The 21366-nt window shown below is 41.8% G+C and overlaps 1 protein-coding gene across 1 annotated transcript; it reads left to right on the forward strand.

Annotated features, from left to right (window-relative positions):
- The first annotated feature begins 540 nt into the window (after nt 1–540).
- ctu2 (cytosolic thiouridylase subunit 2 homolog (S. pombe)) lies at nt 541–20338 on the forward strand. Its single transcript, XM_083922770.1, has 16 exons — nt 541–874; nt 2940–3014; nt 5036–5114; nt 5240–5299; nt 7751–7811; nt 7894–8003; nt 8632–8873; nt 12055–12190; nt 12270–12401; nt 13580–13671; nt 13862–13959; nt 15111–15200; nt 15872–15974; nt 17267–17333; nt 18470–18528; nt 18951–20338. Exons 1-16 carry the CDS (start codon nt 819–821, stop codon nt 19036–19038), a joined length of 1548 nt encoding a protein of 515 aa, XP_083778896.1. The 5' UTR covers nt 541–818; the 3' UTR covers nt 19039–20338.
- Nucleotides 20339–21366: the final 1028 nt, after the last annotated feature.

The raw sequence follows: 21366 nt of genomic DNA on the forward strand, positions 1-21366 counted from the left end.
GATTATTATTATGTTTACCCATGTGAACAAACAATTTCACAAAACTTCTATGACATTTTTGTTTGTCTAGATGTAAGTAATGAATGGTGATATATGAAGATTATTTTTTCCCTTTGTGAGAAAAAATAATGAATAGGTGAATCCATAGGGTATATTTGGGTCTTTTTAGAATCTTTCATGACTTTTCTTCCTTCCTCATGACATTAGAGGATACTAAATCAGCTGAGTTTGCTTCTGTTGCAATGTGTTCAACGTTGACCCCTGTTTTGGCTGGAAGTTAAAGGGAGAATAACAAAAAAAAGACAATAAAACAGAATGAATAAAATGAGAGATACAAGCCTCAATCATTCCTTAGTCAGATTTGTGTTTACCCTATTGTTATTTTCATGTAATATTATATGGAAGCTTTTAATCCCGACACACACTCCAAACCAGCTGGTGGCGGTAACGTAAAGCACCCTACTTTAATATGTCCCTGAACGCACCGTAAACATCAAGAGGAAGACTTTATACGTCATCAACAAGCGCCAGAACCAGACACGCGAGACAAATAGTTGTAACTAAATAATATTTAGGTTGATAGAGTAATATTTAATGGCATTATAGCGGAACATACAGCAGAAACGCGAGGCTGAATGTACCGTTGTTGTTTTTTTGGTCGGAGTGAGAATACTTGAATTTTGTAGAAGTTCAAAGTTAGACGGAAGTCTTTTTGACAGCTAACGTGTTGTTGTTGCCTGGTAACTTCAGGTGTAAACTACGAGTTGCTTCAGGAGCTGTTAGCAGACCTCTGTCTCAGCTCGTTCACCAGCTTCTCAATGTGCCAGGTGGACGAAGACTACCACGGTGAGCTGCAGCGCGTGGCAGGGCTCAGGTAGGTTATCACCCCAGCACGAGCACACACAGGTTTGAAGGTAGAATTGTATTCCGTAATGCTGAGTGTGTATTATTATAGATATGGTAAATGATTGACAAAAATGTACATTTTTTTACCAGTCCTGATTGACTTAAAGTGCATCATTAATAACTGGTGTTGTTGATGATACTTGTGAGCATCTGGCTTTGGCCATTTGATGAAGTTCTATTATTTTTAGGTAATCAGTTCACAACTCTCATACAGTATCAACTAATGCTGGTCCTCTATTGTTAAAGGGTATAACCCTAAATACGGTTGTGTTTCTTAACATAGCACTCAAACATGACCTGCGTACGCGGACAGGTTGTTAGACAATAATCACTTTATGGTAAATTTGGAGAGATACAATGATAGACACCAGTGTCTTTCAAAATGCACACATGCGACACGTGAGTGTGGTGATCTGTTCTAACAGTGATCTGTTAATCAAATCACCACTAACTATACTTTAATAATGAAGCTGACCGTCTTATTCAGTCGGACCTAAAACATGAATGCAACAGATTACATACAGTATGTGCAAAGAGTCGCAGTGTTAAAGACACTCTGGGATTTTTGAGTTAGTTGAAGGAGTGTATCAGGAGTCATTATGTTCAATAAAACAATGTTGGAAATATTTCCCTTCAGTTTTTTTTAATTACACAAGAAATTAGTTGTATTTCAGTAGCATACTGAACGCAGCAGAAAGGCAAAACTGAGTACACTTTAATGTCTGTTGTTTATTACAAGTGATATCGCTATGGCAATATTCAACAACATTATCCTCTTATTACGCGGCTTTGTTGAAAACTCGATTGTGAACGAAACAATCTGTCATTTCTGTATAGCAGTCCACTGTTATAGGCTGAGGTTATCAAAAGTATCAATATTTTAATACTTTTTAACGCCACGTGTTTTAGAATGATGTGATATCCACATAACAGTGCATTCAGATTTTCAATCCCAGACTTCACAGATGTAACGGATAAGAAAATCTGTGGTGTTCTGTGTTCAGTGACTTCGTCTGAGCTAGAGATGCACCGATCCAGTTTTTTTCGATCCAATCAGATACCGATACCGTGGCTGAGCGTATCGGTCGATACCTGATACCGATCCGATCCTGCTGTTGAATGATTGAAGCGTAGACCTTTCCATGTGAGTGAAGGCATCAGGCTTGATATAACATTTAGCCTTGTTAACAAAAAGGGAACAAATTAACACAGATATAAATGTACTTAATATTATTTAGTAACAAATAATAGATTGTACATTAGCAGCAAAAGAAATAAGTAAAACTTCCATGTAAAGTTTACTGCAAACATATATTTTAAACTGTAATCTAAAATACAGCAGCTGCCTGAAACCCAACAAACAATGGCTTAGTTAACTTGCTGTGTATGATATTAATAAAAAAGAAATGACTGGATCAGAATGCTGGATCGAGCTAATTAGTCAATATCAGAGCCGATATGCGATCCCGGTATTGGATCGGTGCATCTCTAGTCTAAACCAGTATTGTGTGCAGGATGTTCCTTTTTTTTAAAGAGAGAAAATTTGTCTTGTGTGCCAAGGACTTTTCTATCGAGTTTGCTGTGGTATCGAAAGATGTTTCGAGTATAGTCTTTCATACAGGGATTGTATGAAAGTTTACAATTCTGGTGCTGTGAAACCCTTACTATATACACTTTCTGATCTGGTGGAGCACGTCCACCAATCTGCAGGAAAACCATTTAACAGCAGCTGTGGCAAAAAAAAACAAATTAGCAAATTAGCTTTTTGAAATCAGTATTTTTCATCAAGTAATTGGTTTCTTTTGTTAGCAGCCGCGTAATAATAGGGACAATGTCGAGCGAGCTGGTCATTATTGAGAATTAAACCTGCTTTAGGTCAGAATACAGCATCGCCCCGTCAGGGCTGCTCGACATTATCCCTTATACAGTACATCATGCAGCCCTACTCTCCGGAGTATTTGGACTGGGTAATGACAGCACATGAACATGTCACATTAGTTTTTAAGTTTTTTTGTTGTTCTTCCATTTCCTAGTGTTTCTAAGAAATGTGTGAAATGCAAAGAGGCAACTGCAGCTGTGGTCATCAGAGCGGGAGATGCATACTGCAGGTAAGACTGTTTCACTGCTATCTACTGTGCAGCTGCTACATAATGTCACACCAACGCGGAGCCAACTGCGATTGTGATTCTAGCACCATTTAAGAGAATTGGATGGCATTAGTTTTTATTTGCAGAGCTCGTAGACAATCCTGGTGAAAGATGATGTCTAAAGCTTAATTTTCACTATCTGTGGGTAGAATTCATGAAGAAAGACTAATAAAGAAAAACAAGGGATGTGTGCACAAATACATTCTATAATAAATAAAACCCTGTGGATCCCTCTTGAACATGTAGTCCTGCCATTTAGTATCAAATCCTGCTTCCACTGCACACATGCTAAAAGGCTAGTCATTGAAATAGTTTGCTCAAATAATAGCTGGGGGAATGGACTAGCTGGTACTAATCAAAGCTCGGTAAACACTTTACCTGGGCTGTAATGGATCACATACATTCTGCATAATGTACAATACCAGTACAATAACAGAGGCATGCCACACTCACCACACTGATGCTCTGCCCTCAGTCAAGAATTATTGCCTTACCTGTGCTTTAAAGGGACAGTTGACCCCAAGATCAGAAACACATATTTTTTCTCTTCCCTGTAGAACTATTTATCAATCTGGATAGTTCTAGTGTGAGTTTCCCAGTGTTGGAGATATCAGCTGTAGGGACATCTGCCTTCTCTCTGATATTATGGAACTACGTAAATTACACCTGTTGAGCACTTTCTTGTAGGAACTATTTTCTCTCTTCCAAACTACACCTGTAAACCGTATCACTGCACAGAAGGAAGCGTACTCAAATCAAATCAACTTTAAGTATATGGCACCTTTCAGTAGGAGTGCCTCACAGAAAATAAAAACGGAACAAAACAAAAACAAAACATGAACAAAGAAACACCATGAAAACCCAAACCTCCCACCCCCACACATATACACCCAGAGTTACATAAATGCAAACACACTCATGCACATAGCCATACACACATACGCACACACCCATACACATACACTAACTGTCGCTAAGGAGACATGGCTGGGAACCGAGCTCTGAGGTGAGGAGGAATCATGGTCCATGGCTGCAGGGGGCGCCCCCACAGGGACCCAGCCCAGGCAGACAGGAGGCTCCACACCACGGTGTAGAGCTCTCTGACACCCGGGCCAGGGCCGTCCACGGGACAACACCCCCATCGGAGGACCAGAGACAACTCCCAGTGTGGCCGGCCCCCATGAGGAAACACTGGAAAACCGAGGGGCTAAAACAGTAAAATAAGAGAAAAGGTATAGAAGCTAAAGGCTGAGGGAATAAAAACAGTCAAATAAGAGAAAAGGTGTGGAAGCTAAAAGCTTCAAGCTTTGAGTGTCATCTACGTAGTTCCATAATATCAGAGAGAGGGCAGACGTCTCTACAGCTGATATCTTCAACACTGGGAAACTCACACCAGAACTATCTAGACTGATAAATAGTTCTACAGGAAAGAGAAAAATATGTATCTTTGATTGCAGGGTGAACTCTCCCTTTCACATTTTTATTGGTTTCTTTTTAGCCACTGCTTATTAAGCTCAAATATTGCAGGAAGTGTTAAAAGTCTTTGGCAAAGTAGAAGTGACTTTCTAGCAGTGACAAGTCCATGTGTCAAACCTGTCCCATATCTGACGGAGGAAACAATCACAATAGATTAGATCAGGGCTGCCCAACCCTGCTCCTGGAGAGCCACTGTCCTACATGTTTTAGGTTACTCTCTGCTCTAACACACCTGAGTCTAATGATGTGCTTGTTATCAAGCAGCTGAAGCTCGTCACAGGTTTAATAATGGTCAGACTCAGGTGTGTCGAGGCAGAGAGAAACCTAAAACATGCAGGACAGCGGACCTCCAGGAGCAGGGTTCCGCAGCCCTGGATTAGAGCATAATTTACAACTCAAAGGTGTTGTCAGAGCTCGAGGTGTGGCTAGAAGTGATGGTCTTCCAATGTTTACATGGTTTTAGAAGACATTTCCTGCGATTTACTGTTTTTCTTTATCTGTGTTAGGGGCTGTTTCAAGGAATACTTCATCCATAAGTTCCGAGCCATGCTGGGCAAAAACCGGGTCATTTTCCCTGGAGAGAAGGTAAGCTGCGCGCTTTATTCGCTCTCCTGACACAACAAAATATACAGGACTGCGATACATTTTCTGCATTTGGTAAATCAAACCGTAAAAATGAAAATGAAGTGAAGAGGTGTGTGTGTTCTCAGGTGCTGCTGGCTGTATCCGGAGGTCCCTCTTCCTGTTCAATGCTGAGTCAGGTCCAAGAGGTTTGTCTTCCATTCCATCTGTCTCTATGTATGTCTCTTTTATGTTGTTAACCTTTGCATTATTTTTATTATATTACAAGATATCATTGGTTTGATTTTGTGTTTAAATTGGGAAGTATTATAATTATTTAATTTACTCTAATATTTTATTATCACACCCAGTGTTAAAAAGATAGGGAGATAAAGTGTGTGCAGTTATGATGTTGGTTCCTTGTGCCCTTGTTTTGGTGGGGACCGATAATACAGACGCTCCAGAGAGGGTTCTAGCTCTGCCCTCATGTGCGTTGCTTCGCCGTTGGTCGTGACCTCTAAGTGAAGTAAAATAAAATCTTCCTGTCCTGCCGTAAGGGTGCCTTTTCATTGAAGAAGTATTTACCCCATGTAACCCGCAACACCCATGGTCCTGGCACGCTACCCATCCAGAAACCAGGGTTACGTTATCATCAAACAAGTGTCCCCAGTGTGTTGGTACACCGACTGCTTCTGACATGTCTCTGGTAGATTCTTGGCTCTGGTGCTGCATACTTTCACCACACACTTCTTAGTGAGTGACAGCTGTGTCCATGCACGCCGTTAGAGTGATTCAAATTAAGAGCTGAGATGTAAAGCTCTTGGTTGTTTAGCTTGCTTTTATTTATTAATATTAATATCATATTCTTCTTTTACGCTGGACTGCAGACGCAACATTCAGGAACATTATTCACATGGCTGCTTAAGTGGACCGTGTGGATCGCCCCCTGGTGGCTGGCTGTTGGTTTAGGAAACGCTTGATTTGAATTGCAGCAGAGTTTTCTAAAGTCGGAGCATTTAAACGGCAATATAACTGACCATCAAGTTCATGTAGTTATTGAAGGCCAAAATTGTGATTGAAATTAGTATATGATTAACTGTGCAGATCTAAGACTACCATGCAACTACCATGCACTTTTAAAATAATTTTGGTGAACCCCTCAGTGTTCACGTACTGCTACATGTTGGCCAACTCTTTGGTTCAGGTCTCTCAAAATGACATGACTGGATTGCCTTAAACTGTGATCTTCATACCTTTGGTCAGCGAAGATGACTCCTAATGGTTTTAGTTAACCATTTCTACCTCAGATTGCAACAACAATTCCTTCCAAAACATCTCATAACCCATCTCATTGGTTTCTCATAACTTCTCACAAATTTGTTATATTTGAAAATGATGTGAAAGCCCATGTTTTTTCCTCATGAGTTCCTCTGAATAGAATCAGATCCATGCAGCAGGTATAGGCCTGAAACCACAGTGAGCATGGTGTCTGAATCACATACTATACACTACATTCTCAATATGTATGCTATTGCAGTATCTTTTCAAACGCACTATGCGGTTTCCCACACGTCTTTTCCAAGAGAGATCTGTAACAATGGTAACCAGTGTCAACCTCAGCTTTACCGGTGCTGAAAAGGAAAAGTAGGTTGATTAGTCCGCTGGTTGCAGGTAACAAAATCACAGATTTCTTTTTTAAAGCTGTAGAAAAGTAAACTGAAATGTGTTGACATTACAGAGGTGCCTGGGTGTCTGTTTGTCTGTTATGAACGTTGTTGGGACTGCCACATTGGATATTATATTGACAGAGGGCATATATGATGCTGGTGTAGTGTCCAGTGTTGCATGCTGTTATATTTGTCCAGAAATAGCATACATTTCATGCACTATTGAATTCATACTAAGGGTCAGGACATACTAATAAGTCTTGCATACTGTTAATATGAAATTTCAGACGCAACCATGATCAGCTGACACATGGCTGGCTACAACCTTGTTTCCTTGTCTTGGTGTTCTTCTACTTCTTCTTATTATTATTATTAAAGGTTGAATATGTAGAATGAGCAGAAGTCCTCCATCTTGTGTCTCAAGATCGTGGTCACAACAACAAAAAAGAATTCCAGCAGTCGGGTTGCCAGGTTTGTTGCAGTGTGTGTCAGAGATCAGTCTGCTCCATGTCAGTGATGAATCAAACAGGGGAACCACTCATTTGGACTCATCAGTTCATTTACAACAGTATTAAACGTTAGCCAGTCTTCAGCTGGAAGTCTTTCTTTGACTGCTGTGGAATCCATTAGCTAGCTCTCAACTCAGAATGTTTCTTGTTTCTGTAGCAACAACAGACAACCCTGGCAACCAGCAACGCCCAACGCTATTGGCTGCTACAATGAAACAGGACGGGACAGAAATTCATTCTCAAACCCGTCAAAAAGTTTAAAATATTAATTCAGACTAAATATATTTTTAATGGAAAAGCAATGCTTTCATTCTGTACCCCTCAAAACGCCCTGTGGGTGTCTTTTTTTATTATAAAATATATAGCTTTTAATAAAGATTCTACATAATCAACCTTTAATACAACATTGTTACCTTGTCCTGGTGTTGATATTATTATAATTATTATTATTATGAATGCAACTGAAAAGCTTTCTTCCTCCCAGGGTTTGAGTCAGAATGCTCACAAGAAGTTGAGATTCATACCCGGCATTGTCTTCATTGACGGTAAATTCTTATCATTTTCATATATGTCAGCAGGAACGTCTGACAAAACGTTTCTTAGTGGTTGTGTGTGTGTTTGCTCCAGAGGGTGGTGCTGTAGGTCAGTCTGTGGAGGAGAGACAGAGGACGCTGGCTGAGCTGCAGACTGTGTTCAGAGCTACTGGTTTCCCCTTCCACATTGTGCCTCTGGAACAGGTCAGTGTGCCAAACCTCAGCAGTCTGATCCACAGCTTAATATGAGATCCAGTAGATTCAATTCGAGTGTGAAGGCATTACATTACATTTAGCTGACACGTTTGTCCAAAGCAACTTTCAATAAGTGCATTCAATAATCAGGGTACAAACCAGAAGAGCAAGTTATTAAGAAAGTGTGGTAGCTTCGAATAAGCTAATCTATAGAGTGCTACATATAAGTGTATTCAATCATCTTCTTAGCCAAGGTGCAGTCCAAAGAGGTGTGTTTTTAGCCTGCAGCGGAAGATGTGTAGATTTTATGCCTTCTGAATGTCGATGGGGAGCTCGTTTCACCATTTGGGAGCCAGGACGGCAAACTGTGTGTCGGAGTGAGGAAAAGAGAGAGTAAGTTGGGTGTCATCAGCATAGCTATGATAGGAAAAACAATTTGAGTGAATAACAGAACCAAGGAAGTTGGTGTACAGAGAGAAGAGGAGGGGCCCCAGGACTGAACCTTGAGGGCGAAAATGTGCCAAATAGTGATTACATAATTGAGAAGCACTGCCCTAAAATAATCTTCAAAAAAAAATATACATGCATCAAAAATGTGCCTACAGTTTGTAGAATGTGTCCTCCAAACTCCTCTCAGGTTCTGGACCTTCCCAGTTCAGTTGTGGTGATGGCCCAGGCACCATCAGAGCAAGCAGCCAGCACCTACAAAGCAGCCGTGGATCACTTCATACAGAGCGACAGCAGAAGCAGTTTGACACCACTGCAGCAGGAGGAAACATCACTACCTGATGTTCAGGAGGCCCACACACAGTCACTGCAGCAGCTGATCCGCTCTGCTAAGACACTGACGGCCAGAGAAGACCTGCTCAGCACATTAAGGTCAGACGGGTGCACGCTCTCACTATCACCCTGATGATGCTTCTGAGTGTATGCTCAAGTCTAACCAGAGAGGTTCCTCCGGGATAATACACCGCTCTGTGATGAAGTAATTGATTTGGCACTGTACTCATGGGACCTCGCGGCCATGTCCTGTGTTTTTATTTACATAACACACACACCCACACAACATGGCATGATAATGTCACCATATAACCTCACAAAAAAACACCAAAACTTTGACAGAAAAAGATAAATTGAAGCAGAAAAAGACAAAATGAAAGCTCGTCAGTAATTCATATAATTCGGTTGACAGAGTTAGGCTTGGAAAATGGAAGTAAGTAAGTCGAGCTGCAATAATTAATCTATTAATTAGTTCTAAAATAATAAATTAATCAGAAACTATTTTGATAGTCAATCATTTCGAGTCATTGTTTTAAGATAAAAAAGTCAAAAATGTATGAATTCAGCTTCTTGAATGTAAGCATCCCCCCCCCCCCCCTATTCCTATGGTAGTAAACTGAATGTCATTTTGGGCTTCGGGAAACACTGATCAACATTTTCACCATTCATGTTGTTCACATCAACATTTTATAGACCAAATAACTAATTGATAAATCAAGAAAATGATCGAAAGATTAATCAGTAATGAAAATAATTTAGTTTTAGCCCTGAGGCAGAGCATACAGTTCCTATAGAAAGTCATGATACCCTTTTGAAATAGTCGCGCTTTTTGTTATACAGCCTGAAATGATAATACATAAAAATTATGGTTCCAGTGTGATTTACACATTTTGCCTTACAACATTCACCTTCAAGATCACCAGGAAAACCCTTGCCCATTTTCAAGTTAGACACTTGAAAATGGGCAGGTGGTTCACCTTCAGCATGGCAACGACCCAAAACACACCTCCATAAAAACAACACAGTGGCTAAAGGACAGGAACGTGAATGTCCTAGAGTGGCCTAGTCACAGCCCTGACCTGAATCCTACAGAACATCTGTGGATGGACTTGAAGAGTGCAGTCCATCAGCGCTCACCACAGAATCTGACTGAACTCCAACAGTTCTGCAGGAAGAACAGGGAAATATTCCCACTCTAGGTGCACAAAGCTGTAGAGACAGATCCAAACAGACTGATGCTGGACTTAAAGAAAAAGGAGCCTCCACAAAGGATTACATCTGAGGACTCATCACTGTTACAACACTGATGTTCTAGTTTTTCAGTTTTATTAATTTTCAGAAATTTTGAAAAAAAACTCACTGGAATGTTCTATGGCAAAATGTGTAAATCACACTGGGAAAATATATATTTGTGTGTATTATTTCAGGCTGTAAAACAAACCGTGACTATCTCTATAGGAACTGTATTTAGATCTGTATATAGTCCCACTCCCTTCACTGGAGCAAATGTTTTCCCATTTCATGTTGTTGTGCTACTTTGTACTGGTTTGTAAAAATTCTCCAAATTTTCCAAAAGAGGCTTTACATTATATTTTTTAGGAAACTTAGATTCAGATTTGCTCTTGGTTGAGCTTTAAATATAAATATTTTACTCAGTAGAATAATTATGTTTATTATCTGGAAACAGCCTGTGAATGTTCTCATTTGTCCAGGTCGTCGTTATCTCCAAAGCAATTTCAGTCAAAAGCAACTGGACTTGGTTATTTTGTCTAGGAAAACGTTTCACCTCTCGGTAGCTCAGTCCATGAATGGAGGGTAGAGAGGTGCCAGTTCATCTCCTGGGCACTGCCGAGGTGCTGTTTAGCAAGGCACCGAACCCCCAACTGCTCGGGGCGCTGGTCACTGGCAGCCCCCCCGCTCTAACATCTCTCCATTAATTGCATGTATATAGGTCCTGTCTGTGCATGTGTGTGTATTTCAGGCCTGTGTGTGTGTAACATGAATAACAATAATAGAGTGAAAAAATGTCCCCGTTGCGGGACTAATAAAGGAATTCTTCTTCTTCTTCTTCAAGAGGCTTCATCAGTTCATGTACGCATCTGGAAAAGGAACTGATGAAGCCTCTTGGATGAGAGGTGAAACGTCTTCCTAGACAAATAACCAAGTCCAGTTGCTTTTGACTGAAATATCTGGGAACACTGTTCATCTCATTTAAAATAAAAATCCAGTTGTGGATATTGGACCACAGACATGCAATATACATGTATGGACAGTAGAAAAAGAAGTGGTCCACCTCATCCTCATTACAGAATCTACACAGTGATGATTGTTCAATGTTCAAAACAGAAATGTTAAAGGTTGAATATGTAGAATGAGTAGAACACCGCCATTTAGTGTCTCAAGATCGTAGTCGCAGCAACAAAAAAGAATTCCAGCAGTCAGGTTGCCAGGTTGGTCAGACCCAGCCCAGTAGCTACAGGAGACCAGAGTCTGTTTGAGCCTGTTTGAACCAAGTCCCCACCACAGCAACTTCCTGGTTGATCCAATCAGGATGTGTCCAAAACTGCAGTTCTCTGAGTGTCCACTAGGGGCATGTTTCATAAGAGAGCAGTTTCTCATTGACCCCCATGTTAAACAGGCTGTTTTCACAGCATCATTAAACCTGTTTAAGGCCTGGTGCAAAAAAACATTCTAGTCTGTATGTTTAGCTCATATCTCCATGACAACACTGAGGGGGGTGATTTAAAAAAAAAATGTTTTACCAGGCTAGTTTTTGTTTTATTGGAGGTTAAAGTTTATAAATAATAATTAGGGGCATTGCCTCTTGAGTGACAGCTAGCCTCTGGCCCTCACTTTGCCTCAGAGGCTAATTGTCAGGATTAGCATGCTAACTCTGTTGTCTCGACCTGGACTGCAGTCTTGGCCTATATTGACTGTGGTTTTTTCCTGTCTCCGGTCACTCAGCTGCTGGGACAAATATTTATGGAAAAGCAATACTTCCATTCCGTACCTCTCAAAATGCCCCGTGGGTGTATCATTATTATTATTTTTTAAATGTAGCTTCTAATAAAGATTCTACATAGTCAACCGTTAAGTTGTTGTGTGTTATTTTCTTCCCATGGGAATCTTTACTCCGTCCTGAAATGAAACCATATCCTCAGCACCAGTGTTGGGGCTGCAGCGAAAATAAATATTTGAAGTCGATTAGAAGGCAGTGATGTTGAGAAAGTCCAGTGTGTATTTTTAGATATGCTGACCCCACTGTGTGTTCTCCTAAAAGGCAGCATCTGCTGGTGCACACAGCTCGCACTAAAGGCTACAGTAAACTGATGCTGGGAGACAACTGCACCAGACTGGCTGTGAAACTGCTCACCAGTATATCACTGGGCAGAGGAGCACAGCTGGCTCAGGACACGGTGCGTATGTGTACAGATGAGAGACAGTGAGGGAAGAACACTAAATTCATACTAGATTTCCGATTGTGTGTGTGTGCAGGGTTTTGCAGACTCCAGGTATGGCGACATAATCTCAGTGAGGCCAATGAGGGACTACTCAGCTAAAGAAATTGCTTACTACAACCATATGTTCAACATACCCTCTGTTTTCATACCAAGCCTGGACACTAAGGTAAGATGAAGCAACGGTCGTCACTTTCATAAGGCACCTTTTTACCTGCAGTATTCCTTATACCCCTATTCCAGTAAGAGCTCAACCAGGGTTGATTCAAGGCAGATTTTGTTTTAGAGAGGGCTAACCCGGGTTCACTGACTTGCCCTAAAGGCCTGGGTAAGCAGGTATGTTTGACAAGGGTCCATTTAAATGTAAATTTCATACTACCAGGATCACTAATAACCTTAAATGTTTCCATTTGGTATCTGGTTTTAGCTCGCTAACTTTGTTAGACTATCAGTATGTTAGACCAGTGTTCTTTGTAGTTACTTTGTCTCTTTGTAGTTACTCTGTCTCCTTGAAGTTACTTTTTGTCTCTTTCTAGTTAGTTTTTGTCTCTTTGTAGTTACTTTGTCTCTTTGTAGTTACTTTGTCTCTTTGTAGTTACTTTGTCTCTGTGGGGTTGCTTTGTCTCTTTGTAGTTACTTTGTCTCTTTGTAGTTACTTTGTCTCTTTGTAGTTACTTTGTCTCTGTGGGGTTGCTTTGTCTCTTTGTAGTTACTTTGTCTCTTTGTAGTTACTTTGTCTCTTTGTAGTTACTTTGTCTCTGTGGGGTTCCTTTCTCTCTTTGTAGTTACTTTGTCTCTGTGGGGTTCCTTTCAATCTTTGTAGTTATTTTGTTTCTGTGGGGTTCCTTTCTCTCTTTGTAGTTACTTTGTCTCTGTGGGGTTGCTTTGTCTCTTTGTAGTTACTTTGTCTCTGTGGGGTTCCTTTCTCTCTTTGTAGTTACTTTGTCTCTGTGGGGTTCCTTTCTCTCTTTGTAGTTACTTTGTCTCTGTGGGGTTCCTTTCAATCTTTGTAGTTATTTTGTTTCTGTGGGGTTCCTTTGTCTCTTTGTAGTTACTTTGTCTCTGTGGTAACTTTTGTCTCTTTGTAATTACCTTTTCTCTGTAGTTACTTTGTCTCTTTGTAGTTACTTTGTCTCAGTGGTAACTTTTGTCTCTTTGTAGTTACTTTGTCTCTTTGTAGTTACTTTGTCTCTCTGTGGTTGCTTTGTCTCTTTGTAGCTACTTTGTCTCTCTAGGGTTGCTTTGTCTCTTTGTTGTTACTTTGTCTCTTGTTTCAGAAACATTAAATTAGTCAGGACTCCTGGGCCTCTTTGGCATGTGCCTCATAGGCGTGTGTTTGTCCCACAGACAACAGACAAGTCCAGCATCCAGCGTCTGACAGAGAGCTTTGTCACCAGGCTTCAGGCAGACTTCCCCTCCACTGTCAGCACCATCTACAGGTCAGCAGGAAACTGAGCATGTATTCTGCAGAATGAAGTACTCAATGTGAGGGGTTTGACACACAATGATTGGATAATGGATGCAGGACATTTAATAAACAGTACAGGTTCTGCAGCTGGGTTTTTCTAATTATTGACAGTCAAGCTAGCCTTTTTCACTCACGCAAATGATCTGCTTTGTGTGCTGTAGGACTAGTGAGAAGCTGCAGACAGCATGTCAGAGCTCCTCCACGGCTGAACACTGTGACAGATGTCTGCTCTGTTTGTGCTCCCTGGACACTGCTGTTGGTGAGTTGTAGCTTTTCGAGTACTTCAAAAAGTTGAGTTAGCTTAGACGTTACAGTAACCATTGCGAGGAACTTCCCTCGTCAACAGGCTCAATCAACACAGCAATCACGAATCCATCATATAAATCCATCATCTTCAACCACTTGTCCCTAACGGGGTCGCGGGGGGGGGCGGGGGGGGCTGGAGCTGGAGCTGATCCCAGCTGACATCAGGCATGAGGCGGGGTCCACCCTGGACAGGACGCCAGTCTATCACAGGACACAAAGACAAACAGAGACAGACAACCATTCAGACTGACATTCTCACCAAGGGCAACTCACACTGTCCGGGCCAAAACAGGTTTTTCGGCTTAAGCCTAGTGCGTTTGACCAGTGTGAGTGCAACCGCTCCGCGCATAACTGCGGCCAGCTGGCCGTCAACGGCCCGTCTGAGAGAGGTGGGCTTTTGTAAAGCATGTACGAGCACGAGCGTGCGCACGTGTACGAGCACGAGGCCTTCGACGGTTCTGACGTAATTTATGTGCGCCTGTTCGGACATAGAAAAAAGAAGGACGGACCATGCACAGACATTTAACAACAACAACAACAATGGCGGCGAAAGGTTCACGTTGGTGTGATGCGGAGGTGGAGTGTTTACTGCAGATTTGGTCGGATGAAAATATTAAAAAACAGTCGACAAGACGCACAAAAACTCGGAGGTCTATGGAAACATTTGTAAACAAAGCGACGCATCGCGATGACGTCAATCAATGCGTGTGACGTGTGACGTGTTACGGCGTGATGACGTATGGACAGCAAAAAGCATTTGCGCGAGGCCCAGATAGTGTGAGTACAAACGGGCTTGAGGCGCGGGGGAAGAGGGAGGGGGGGGACAAGTACCCTAAAGCCCGGGGCGGGATGCGGAAGGACAGTGTGAGTGCGCCCTTAGTGTGAGGCAACAGTGCTAACCACTGCACCAGCCGCCCATCATATAAATAAAACATTAAAATACACAAAATAGCATAAATATACAATATAAGTCAGAAACAAGCTTGCCTTGAAACATCACAAAATATTGCTGTCCCATGTAAGGTTAGCAGAGATTATAGTGCCAAGATATTTAAACAGATATAAATCTTCCTTCCTCTCTGCCTCCCTCCTCTTCTTTTTCAGAGAATGCTTCAGCCTTCAAGGCCACACTGATCTCAGAGCAGCTCTCCCAGACCAAATCTTCAGGAGCTAAGATCTTAAGACAGAAGCCAGGTACAGTGTACTTTTCAGTCAGTGAACGTAGTTCACCTCGATCATGCCCTCAGATGTCTGGTAGCCGTTGTGTGACATTGGTGTGGTAATAAACAGGAGAAGGACAACGCACTGTAGAACTATGAGCACAGCAAGACAACTTAGCATCAAAGTAGAGATACAAATTTGAAGCCATTTCTTTAATCGATAGTTGTAACATTTGAGTATTTATGAAACTGGTAATAGGCTTAGGAATTAGGTTGGATGTTTCTCCATGAGAAAACTGTTAACCACTGACACAACCTGATGCAAAATCAGGGTAGGCTGCAATATGAGTTGAAATAACAAATAATAAGTAAACACGAGTCACTTGAATAAATAACAAAAAATCATGACATGGCTCCTGTCTGCAGACCTGATCTTAATTAAGAGCTATGAACTGATAACTGATTGATTATAATCATCTGTACATAAAAGCATCTTCTGAGGCGTGGCCTGTCACTTATGAAATGTCATATGAATTAGACACTTGTATTTGAGCACTGTGTTTATAGATGCACACATAAAAAGTTAAGTGGCACTGACTGGGCAGAAACCTTCTCTAGCCGAGGTCCCATGATGCACCTGCCTTTTTAGTTACTCCTCTTCTTATGCGTTTATATCAACTTTCCTTTGTTTTCATGAAACTTCAGTGGAGCCTGACTCCACTGTTCCCCCTGGACAGTGCTGCTCCTCTGGTGGAGGAGAGGATTGTGGGAAAGCTGCAGGTGGTGGAGGCTGCTGTTCGTCCTCCAAGTAAGTGTTGAATCTGATCGAATCAGGGATTACATCATTCTAAATAGGACACTGCCTTTTTAGTGTCTGTCTTTGTTCATGGCACTAAAATGGTTTACAGTGATGGCAGGCCAATGAATGTGCTGTATGAGGCGGAGGCCCTTTCCCTCTGTACTGTCCGTTAGTGGTGAAAGTTCCAGTACTCACTTCTGAATGTTGTATAATCAGGTATTGGTCTTCACTGGTCATCGATCAGAACCTCTGGTCACACGTTATCTCTCTGTTCAGGTGGGCGATGCTTTAGGAACTGATTTAAATCATTCAAACAGTCTGCAGCCATGCCAGCTGTTCTGTGAGGCTGTACCGGCGCATTAAAGAGTGCTTTGAGCTACCTGTAGCATCAGCATGCTAACATGCTATCACGGACAGTGCTTTCATCAATCAGCACTGCACATGTGCATTTCTCAAGAGAGATGGGAAAATGAGATGGCTCACTCTTTGGCTACTTCCATCATCAAAAAACAATGTGCAAATTCAGAGTGTTATTAAAGTTGTATTAAATGGATTTCCATCTATTTAAGTTCCTCTCTATCAAAGAGTGAGTTAAAACAATGATGATTGATCATAGGACCCACTAGTGAAAATGAAACTGTTTGCTGAGTATTCCAATATCTGTGTCTGTAGAGACATTCCCTCCGTAGATGTAAATGAGCCGCCATGGTAGTAACTCTGCTGATAGCGGTTTATAAATCACATTTTAATGTCTTCTAGACGCATCTATGGCATGAGTATATGGGGTGACTTATATGTTCATCACATCACATCTACTGTATAAGCATATACCTGTATGTGTTATCAAATAATTTCCCAGGCTGGGATCAGTAAAGTAATTCTATTATTACACATACAGCCGACTGGGGCTGACAGCTAGCTGGTTAGCTACAATGCAACGTAGCTGGCTAGTTAGCTGTCTGTTTTATGAACTACTTCAGTTTGACTTGACTGAACCTACACTCATACACAAACAGATGTGAAATAATTCCATGTAAAGTTCAACATTTCCATTTCAATCCAGGAGACTGGTGGTTACACAACACTTACAGCTGCCAAAGGCTGTGAAACAGAAAGTTGTTACAGAGCATCTTTGGTGGTCGGTCGTCAAATTGTCACACATTCGTGGTACAAATCACGCATGTTGTTTCATTGTGTGTAATGTAAACCGCTTTTGTAGCAATCGTAAGCCAACATACATACACTGCTTCAATGAGTAATTGTTCATGTCAGACCTGACCACCTGTGTTGGTGTGTTTCAGGGGACCAGAGACAACCGATCTGAAGAGCCTGTTGTGTTACAGCTGCCAGCTCACAGTCAAAGACATGGTGAGTGAAACCAAGTACAGTCCTCTCTGTATTTGATGTTAGCCTCTTAATCCAGAATCTAAATAGCTTATGACCTTAAAAATGTATTTTTGTAAAATAAGTTGTAAAATACAGCTTTGACCAGATTTTATTTATTTATTAGAATTAGCTGTATGCTACTCTTGGTCCTACTCGGACACCCCGGTCTACACACTTTAAACACTGGGAGCTGCTGGTCGTCCAAATTAACACCAATGCTGTCAACACATACTTCAGTCCTTCACAATGCTTCAACCACTCCAAAATATACCCTAAAGTCTTCTTAATTTCCATGTTTAATGTAAAGCACCACCTGAGCGTCACCCAAATGTTCTTACTGCTTTCTCTCATTATAGTCACTTTTCGTTTAACTAATTGGACATGTAAATGCCCATATACAAATACAAATATGACATTTCACTTGTAGATTGAAGTGTGTAAATTAATTCTACTTGCACTTTGGTGGGGATAGCCCAGGAAAAGCACCGCATAAAGACCTGAAACTGGGTCAGACCATAGGTGGACAAAACCAGCAAACCGTGTCCAAGTGGTCATATCATTTGCAGTAATTCAATAAATAAACATTCTGCATGAAATAACCACATACTAAAGCCTATTTTTGTATTTTCTCATTTTGTTAAAAAAACTTAAGGGCAAAATGAACATAACATGCAAGGATCAGAACGTAGTTGTTCAAATAACACCAATATTGCTGTAACGCAGTTACAGAACTGATATTGAAATATAATCATTGTTTTGTTTTGACGGTATTCAAATGCCCTGGGGGATACGACAATCTCCATTATAAAACCCAAACTGTATTTTTAAGTCATAACAATGACCCATGTTGTTCAGAGAAGCGGTGAAATAAGAAAATCCATGTAGACATTCCATTTGTTTTACTGCTGTTGTCCTCTCCTGACCTGTGCTGTCCTGACCCCTCCTGTCCTGACCCATTCTGTCCCGTCCTGACCCGTCCTGTCCTGACCCATTCTGTCCTGTCCCGTCCTGACCGTCCTGTCCTGACCCGTCCTGTCCCATTGTGTCCTGTCCCGTCCTGACCTGTCCTGACCCGTCCTGTGCTGACCTGTCCTCATGACATCTCTCTTTCCTTCCAGATGTCAGTGGAGTGTCTCCCACAGTACATCCTGTCAGAGGCTGAGAGGAGGAAAAGGAGGTGAGGAGAATATTTTGTTCATTTAAAAATGTTTTTTATTGTTTATACCATGGCAACAAACCACATCTACTTTACATGACTGCTGACAGGTTATGACACATAAAACGGTGCTTTTTTCAAACCAAAAATGTAGAAGACGGGCAACGCGTGCTTGGCGACACTGTTCACAGAGCGTTATCGTTCATTAGTCTGGATGCTCACATCGTTATAGTTAGAGTTGTTGGTGTGGACGGCCCAATGCGGAGGCGGAGATTCCCCTGAGGTGAGGTCAACGAGGGCATGTTGAACCACTAATGGAACTCAGCTAAGGGACTATATGAGAACAAATCAGCATTTTAACATCAACGTGAAGGTAGAAAATAAGAGCAGGAAGTCAAATGAGCGAGCATCAGGACAGAAATATCATTTGTCTTTTTCTGCAGGTTCCAAATGAGAGCAGAGATCAGTGACTTCCTGCTGGATGATGATGGTGATGATGATGAGGGCGATCAGAGGGAGAAGTCAAGCTGAATGTTCACCTCCAGCAGCCAACTCTGAAAACAGGCTCCTGTCAACCTGCAGGGAGTGGAGGACTTTCAAATAGACTCACATTATCTGTATCTCATCATCCTGTGTAGGATGGGTTTTTATTAATTATAATTCATATATACTATCATACACGTTGGTGTCGTGGTAAGCACTGTCGCCTCACAGCAAGAGGGTTCCTGGTTCGAATCCCGTCTGGGGCCCTTCTGTGTGGAGTTTGCATGTTCTCCCCGTGTCTGCGTGGGTTTTCTCCGTCTTCCTCCCACAGTCCAAAGACATGCAGGTGTTTGATGACTTTAAATTGCCCGTAGGTGTGAATGTGAGTGTGAATGGTTGTCTGTCTCTGTTTGTCTCTATGTGCCCTGTGATAGACTGGCGTTCTGTCCAGGATGACTGATACCCAATGTCAGCTGGGATCGGCTCCAGACGCCCCGCGACCCTGATAGGGACAAGCGGTTGAAGATGGATGGGTGGACTCATGCGGGATTCAAACTCAGCACATGGACCAAGCACTAAAGTTTACAGTTAAAGGTTGAATATGTAGAATCTTTATTAAAAGCCATATTTTTAAAAAGAGATAAGTGAAAGTATTGTTTTTCCATTAAAAATATACTTTTAGTCTGAATTAATATTTAAAAATCCATTTTGACGGGTTTGACAAAGACTTTCTGTCCAGTTCTGTTTCCATGGTAGCAGCCAATAGCGTTGGGCGTTGCTGGTTGCCAGGGTTGTCTGTTGTTGGGTGCAGCCACTGTAGGCTGGCACTGGGTGAAATGGAGTGTTCCAATCCTGCAGCTGCTTGGGAGCCTCAGTGAAGGGTCCGTTATTTGTCCCAGCAGCTGAGTGAGCGGAGACGGGCAAAAACCAGAGTCACTATAGGCCGAGCATTCACTCCATGGACTGAGAGAAAGGAGAGAAACACCATTCAAACGCACGCCCACATGGCTACGCTTCTCCTTGAGCTCCTCTAATCCTTGTTTTTATAGTGTGATTTGCCGGAGGAGACGGGTTCAAACAGGCTCAAACAGACTCTGGCCTCCTGTAGGCTGCTGGGCTGGGTCTGTCTCCAGACGTGCCAACCTGACATGTGGAATCATTTTTTGTTGCTGCGACTACGATCTTGAGACACTAGATGGCGGTGTTCTGCTCATTCTCGATATTCAACCTTTAAAATTTCTGTTTTTACTGCTTTTCATGCTTTCGTTCCTTCATCATGTTGTCATTTTGGAACTAAAAGGATGGTATAAATGTGGTGTTTGAAGTATAAAGCACAGCCCATGCTGGTACTTCCAGACAAAGTCGTTTGAACCATATAACAGATCAGTTTGACACTGAGAAAAAGTGTTAATGCTGTGAAAATAATAACGTTTTCATTTAAAGCTGCTTTCAAGCTGGTAAAATGCATCCTTTCTGTGCTAAAACGTTTATGACAAACAATCAAATCTTGGTGAATTTTGATGCATCGTGTTGAAAAAAAATGGACGTAGCCTCTCCGTTGAGGTCCGTTCTGTCAACTTGATCCAATCGTACTCGCCTCTGGGAGCCGCCATCTTGTCAGACTTTGACTACTCATTTCCTCTTACCAAAAAAGGGCATTGATGACGTTTGGAGATACGTCTATCTGGCTGACGTTTAAAAAAATAGCCACATTAACTCCATTGCCCGGGAGCTAGGCTAACAGAACATGCTGCTAGATAAACGGGAGTGGGAGTCAATGTCGAGATTATTTTCCGGGACTGGGAGTCATTTTTTTAATTTCTTCCAGCTTTCTTACAGTGCAGGCGCTTTTCTCTCTGCTTGCAATTCTTGCTGATATTCTTGCTCTTCTTCGACACCAGTTAGATGGACCAGTCCCAGCCTGGTCAGATGCGTACATGAACTGATGAAGCCTCTTGGATGAGAGGTGAAACGTCTTCAAGTCAAGTTGCTTTTGACCTAAATTGCTTTGGGGATGGTTTAAAGAAAAGCTTTTCCATGGTTTCAAAAAGTCCATAAAAACAAAGATAACTGATAATGCAGTGACATTAACAAAGACTTATTGTAGCCATCGGCTTTAGGGTACTTGTCCCCCCTCCCGCTCCCCCCGCGCCCCATCCCCGTTTGTACTCACACTGCCAGGGCCGGCCAATGCTTCTTGCTGTCCATTCATCATCACGCCGTAACACGTCACACGCTTTGATCGCGTGTGTGTGGCTTTGTTTACAAATCTTTCCACAGACCTCTGAGTTTTTGTGCATCTTGTCGACTGTTTTTGAATATTTTTATCCGACCAAATCTGCAGTAAACACTCCACCTCCGCATCGCACCAACGTT

Source organism: Echiichthys vipera (genome assembly GCF_963691815.1).
Source record: "Echiichthys vipera genome assembly, chromosome: 11".
NCBI classification, from domain to species: domain Eukaryota; kingdom Metazoa; phylum Chordata; class Actinopteri; order Perciformes; family Trachinidae; genus Echiichthys; species Echiichthys vipera.

What these genes read in the sequence shown, in the direction of transcription:
- ctu2 (XM_083922770.1), top strand. Translation starts at nt 819, where the DNA reads ATGTGCCAGGTGGACGAAGACTACCACGGTGAGCTGCAGCGCGTGGCA. An exon ending in ACATTGTGCCTCTGGAACAG is followed by an intron (nt 8,004 to 8,631) that starts GTCAGTGTGCCA and finishes AACTCCTCTCAG; the next exon opens with GTTCTGGACCTTCCCAGTTC. An exon ending in CACAGCTGGCTCAGGACACG is followed by an intron (nt 12,191 to 12,269) that starts GTGCGTATGTGT and finishes GTGTGTGTGCAG; the next exon opens with GGTTTTGCAGACTCCAGGTA.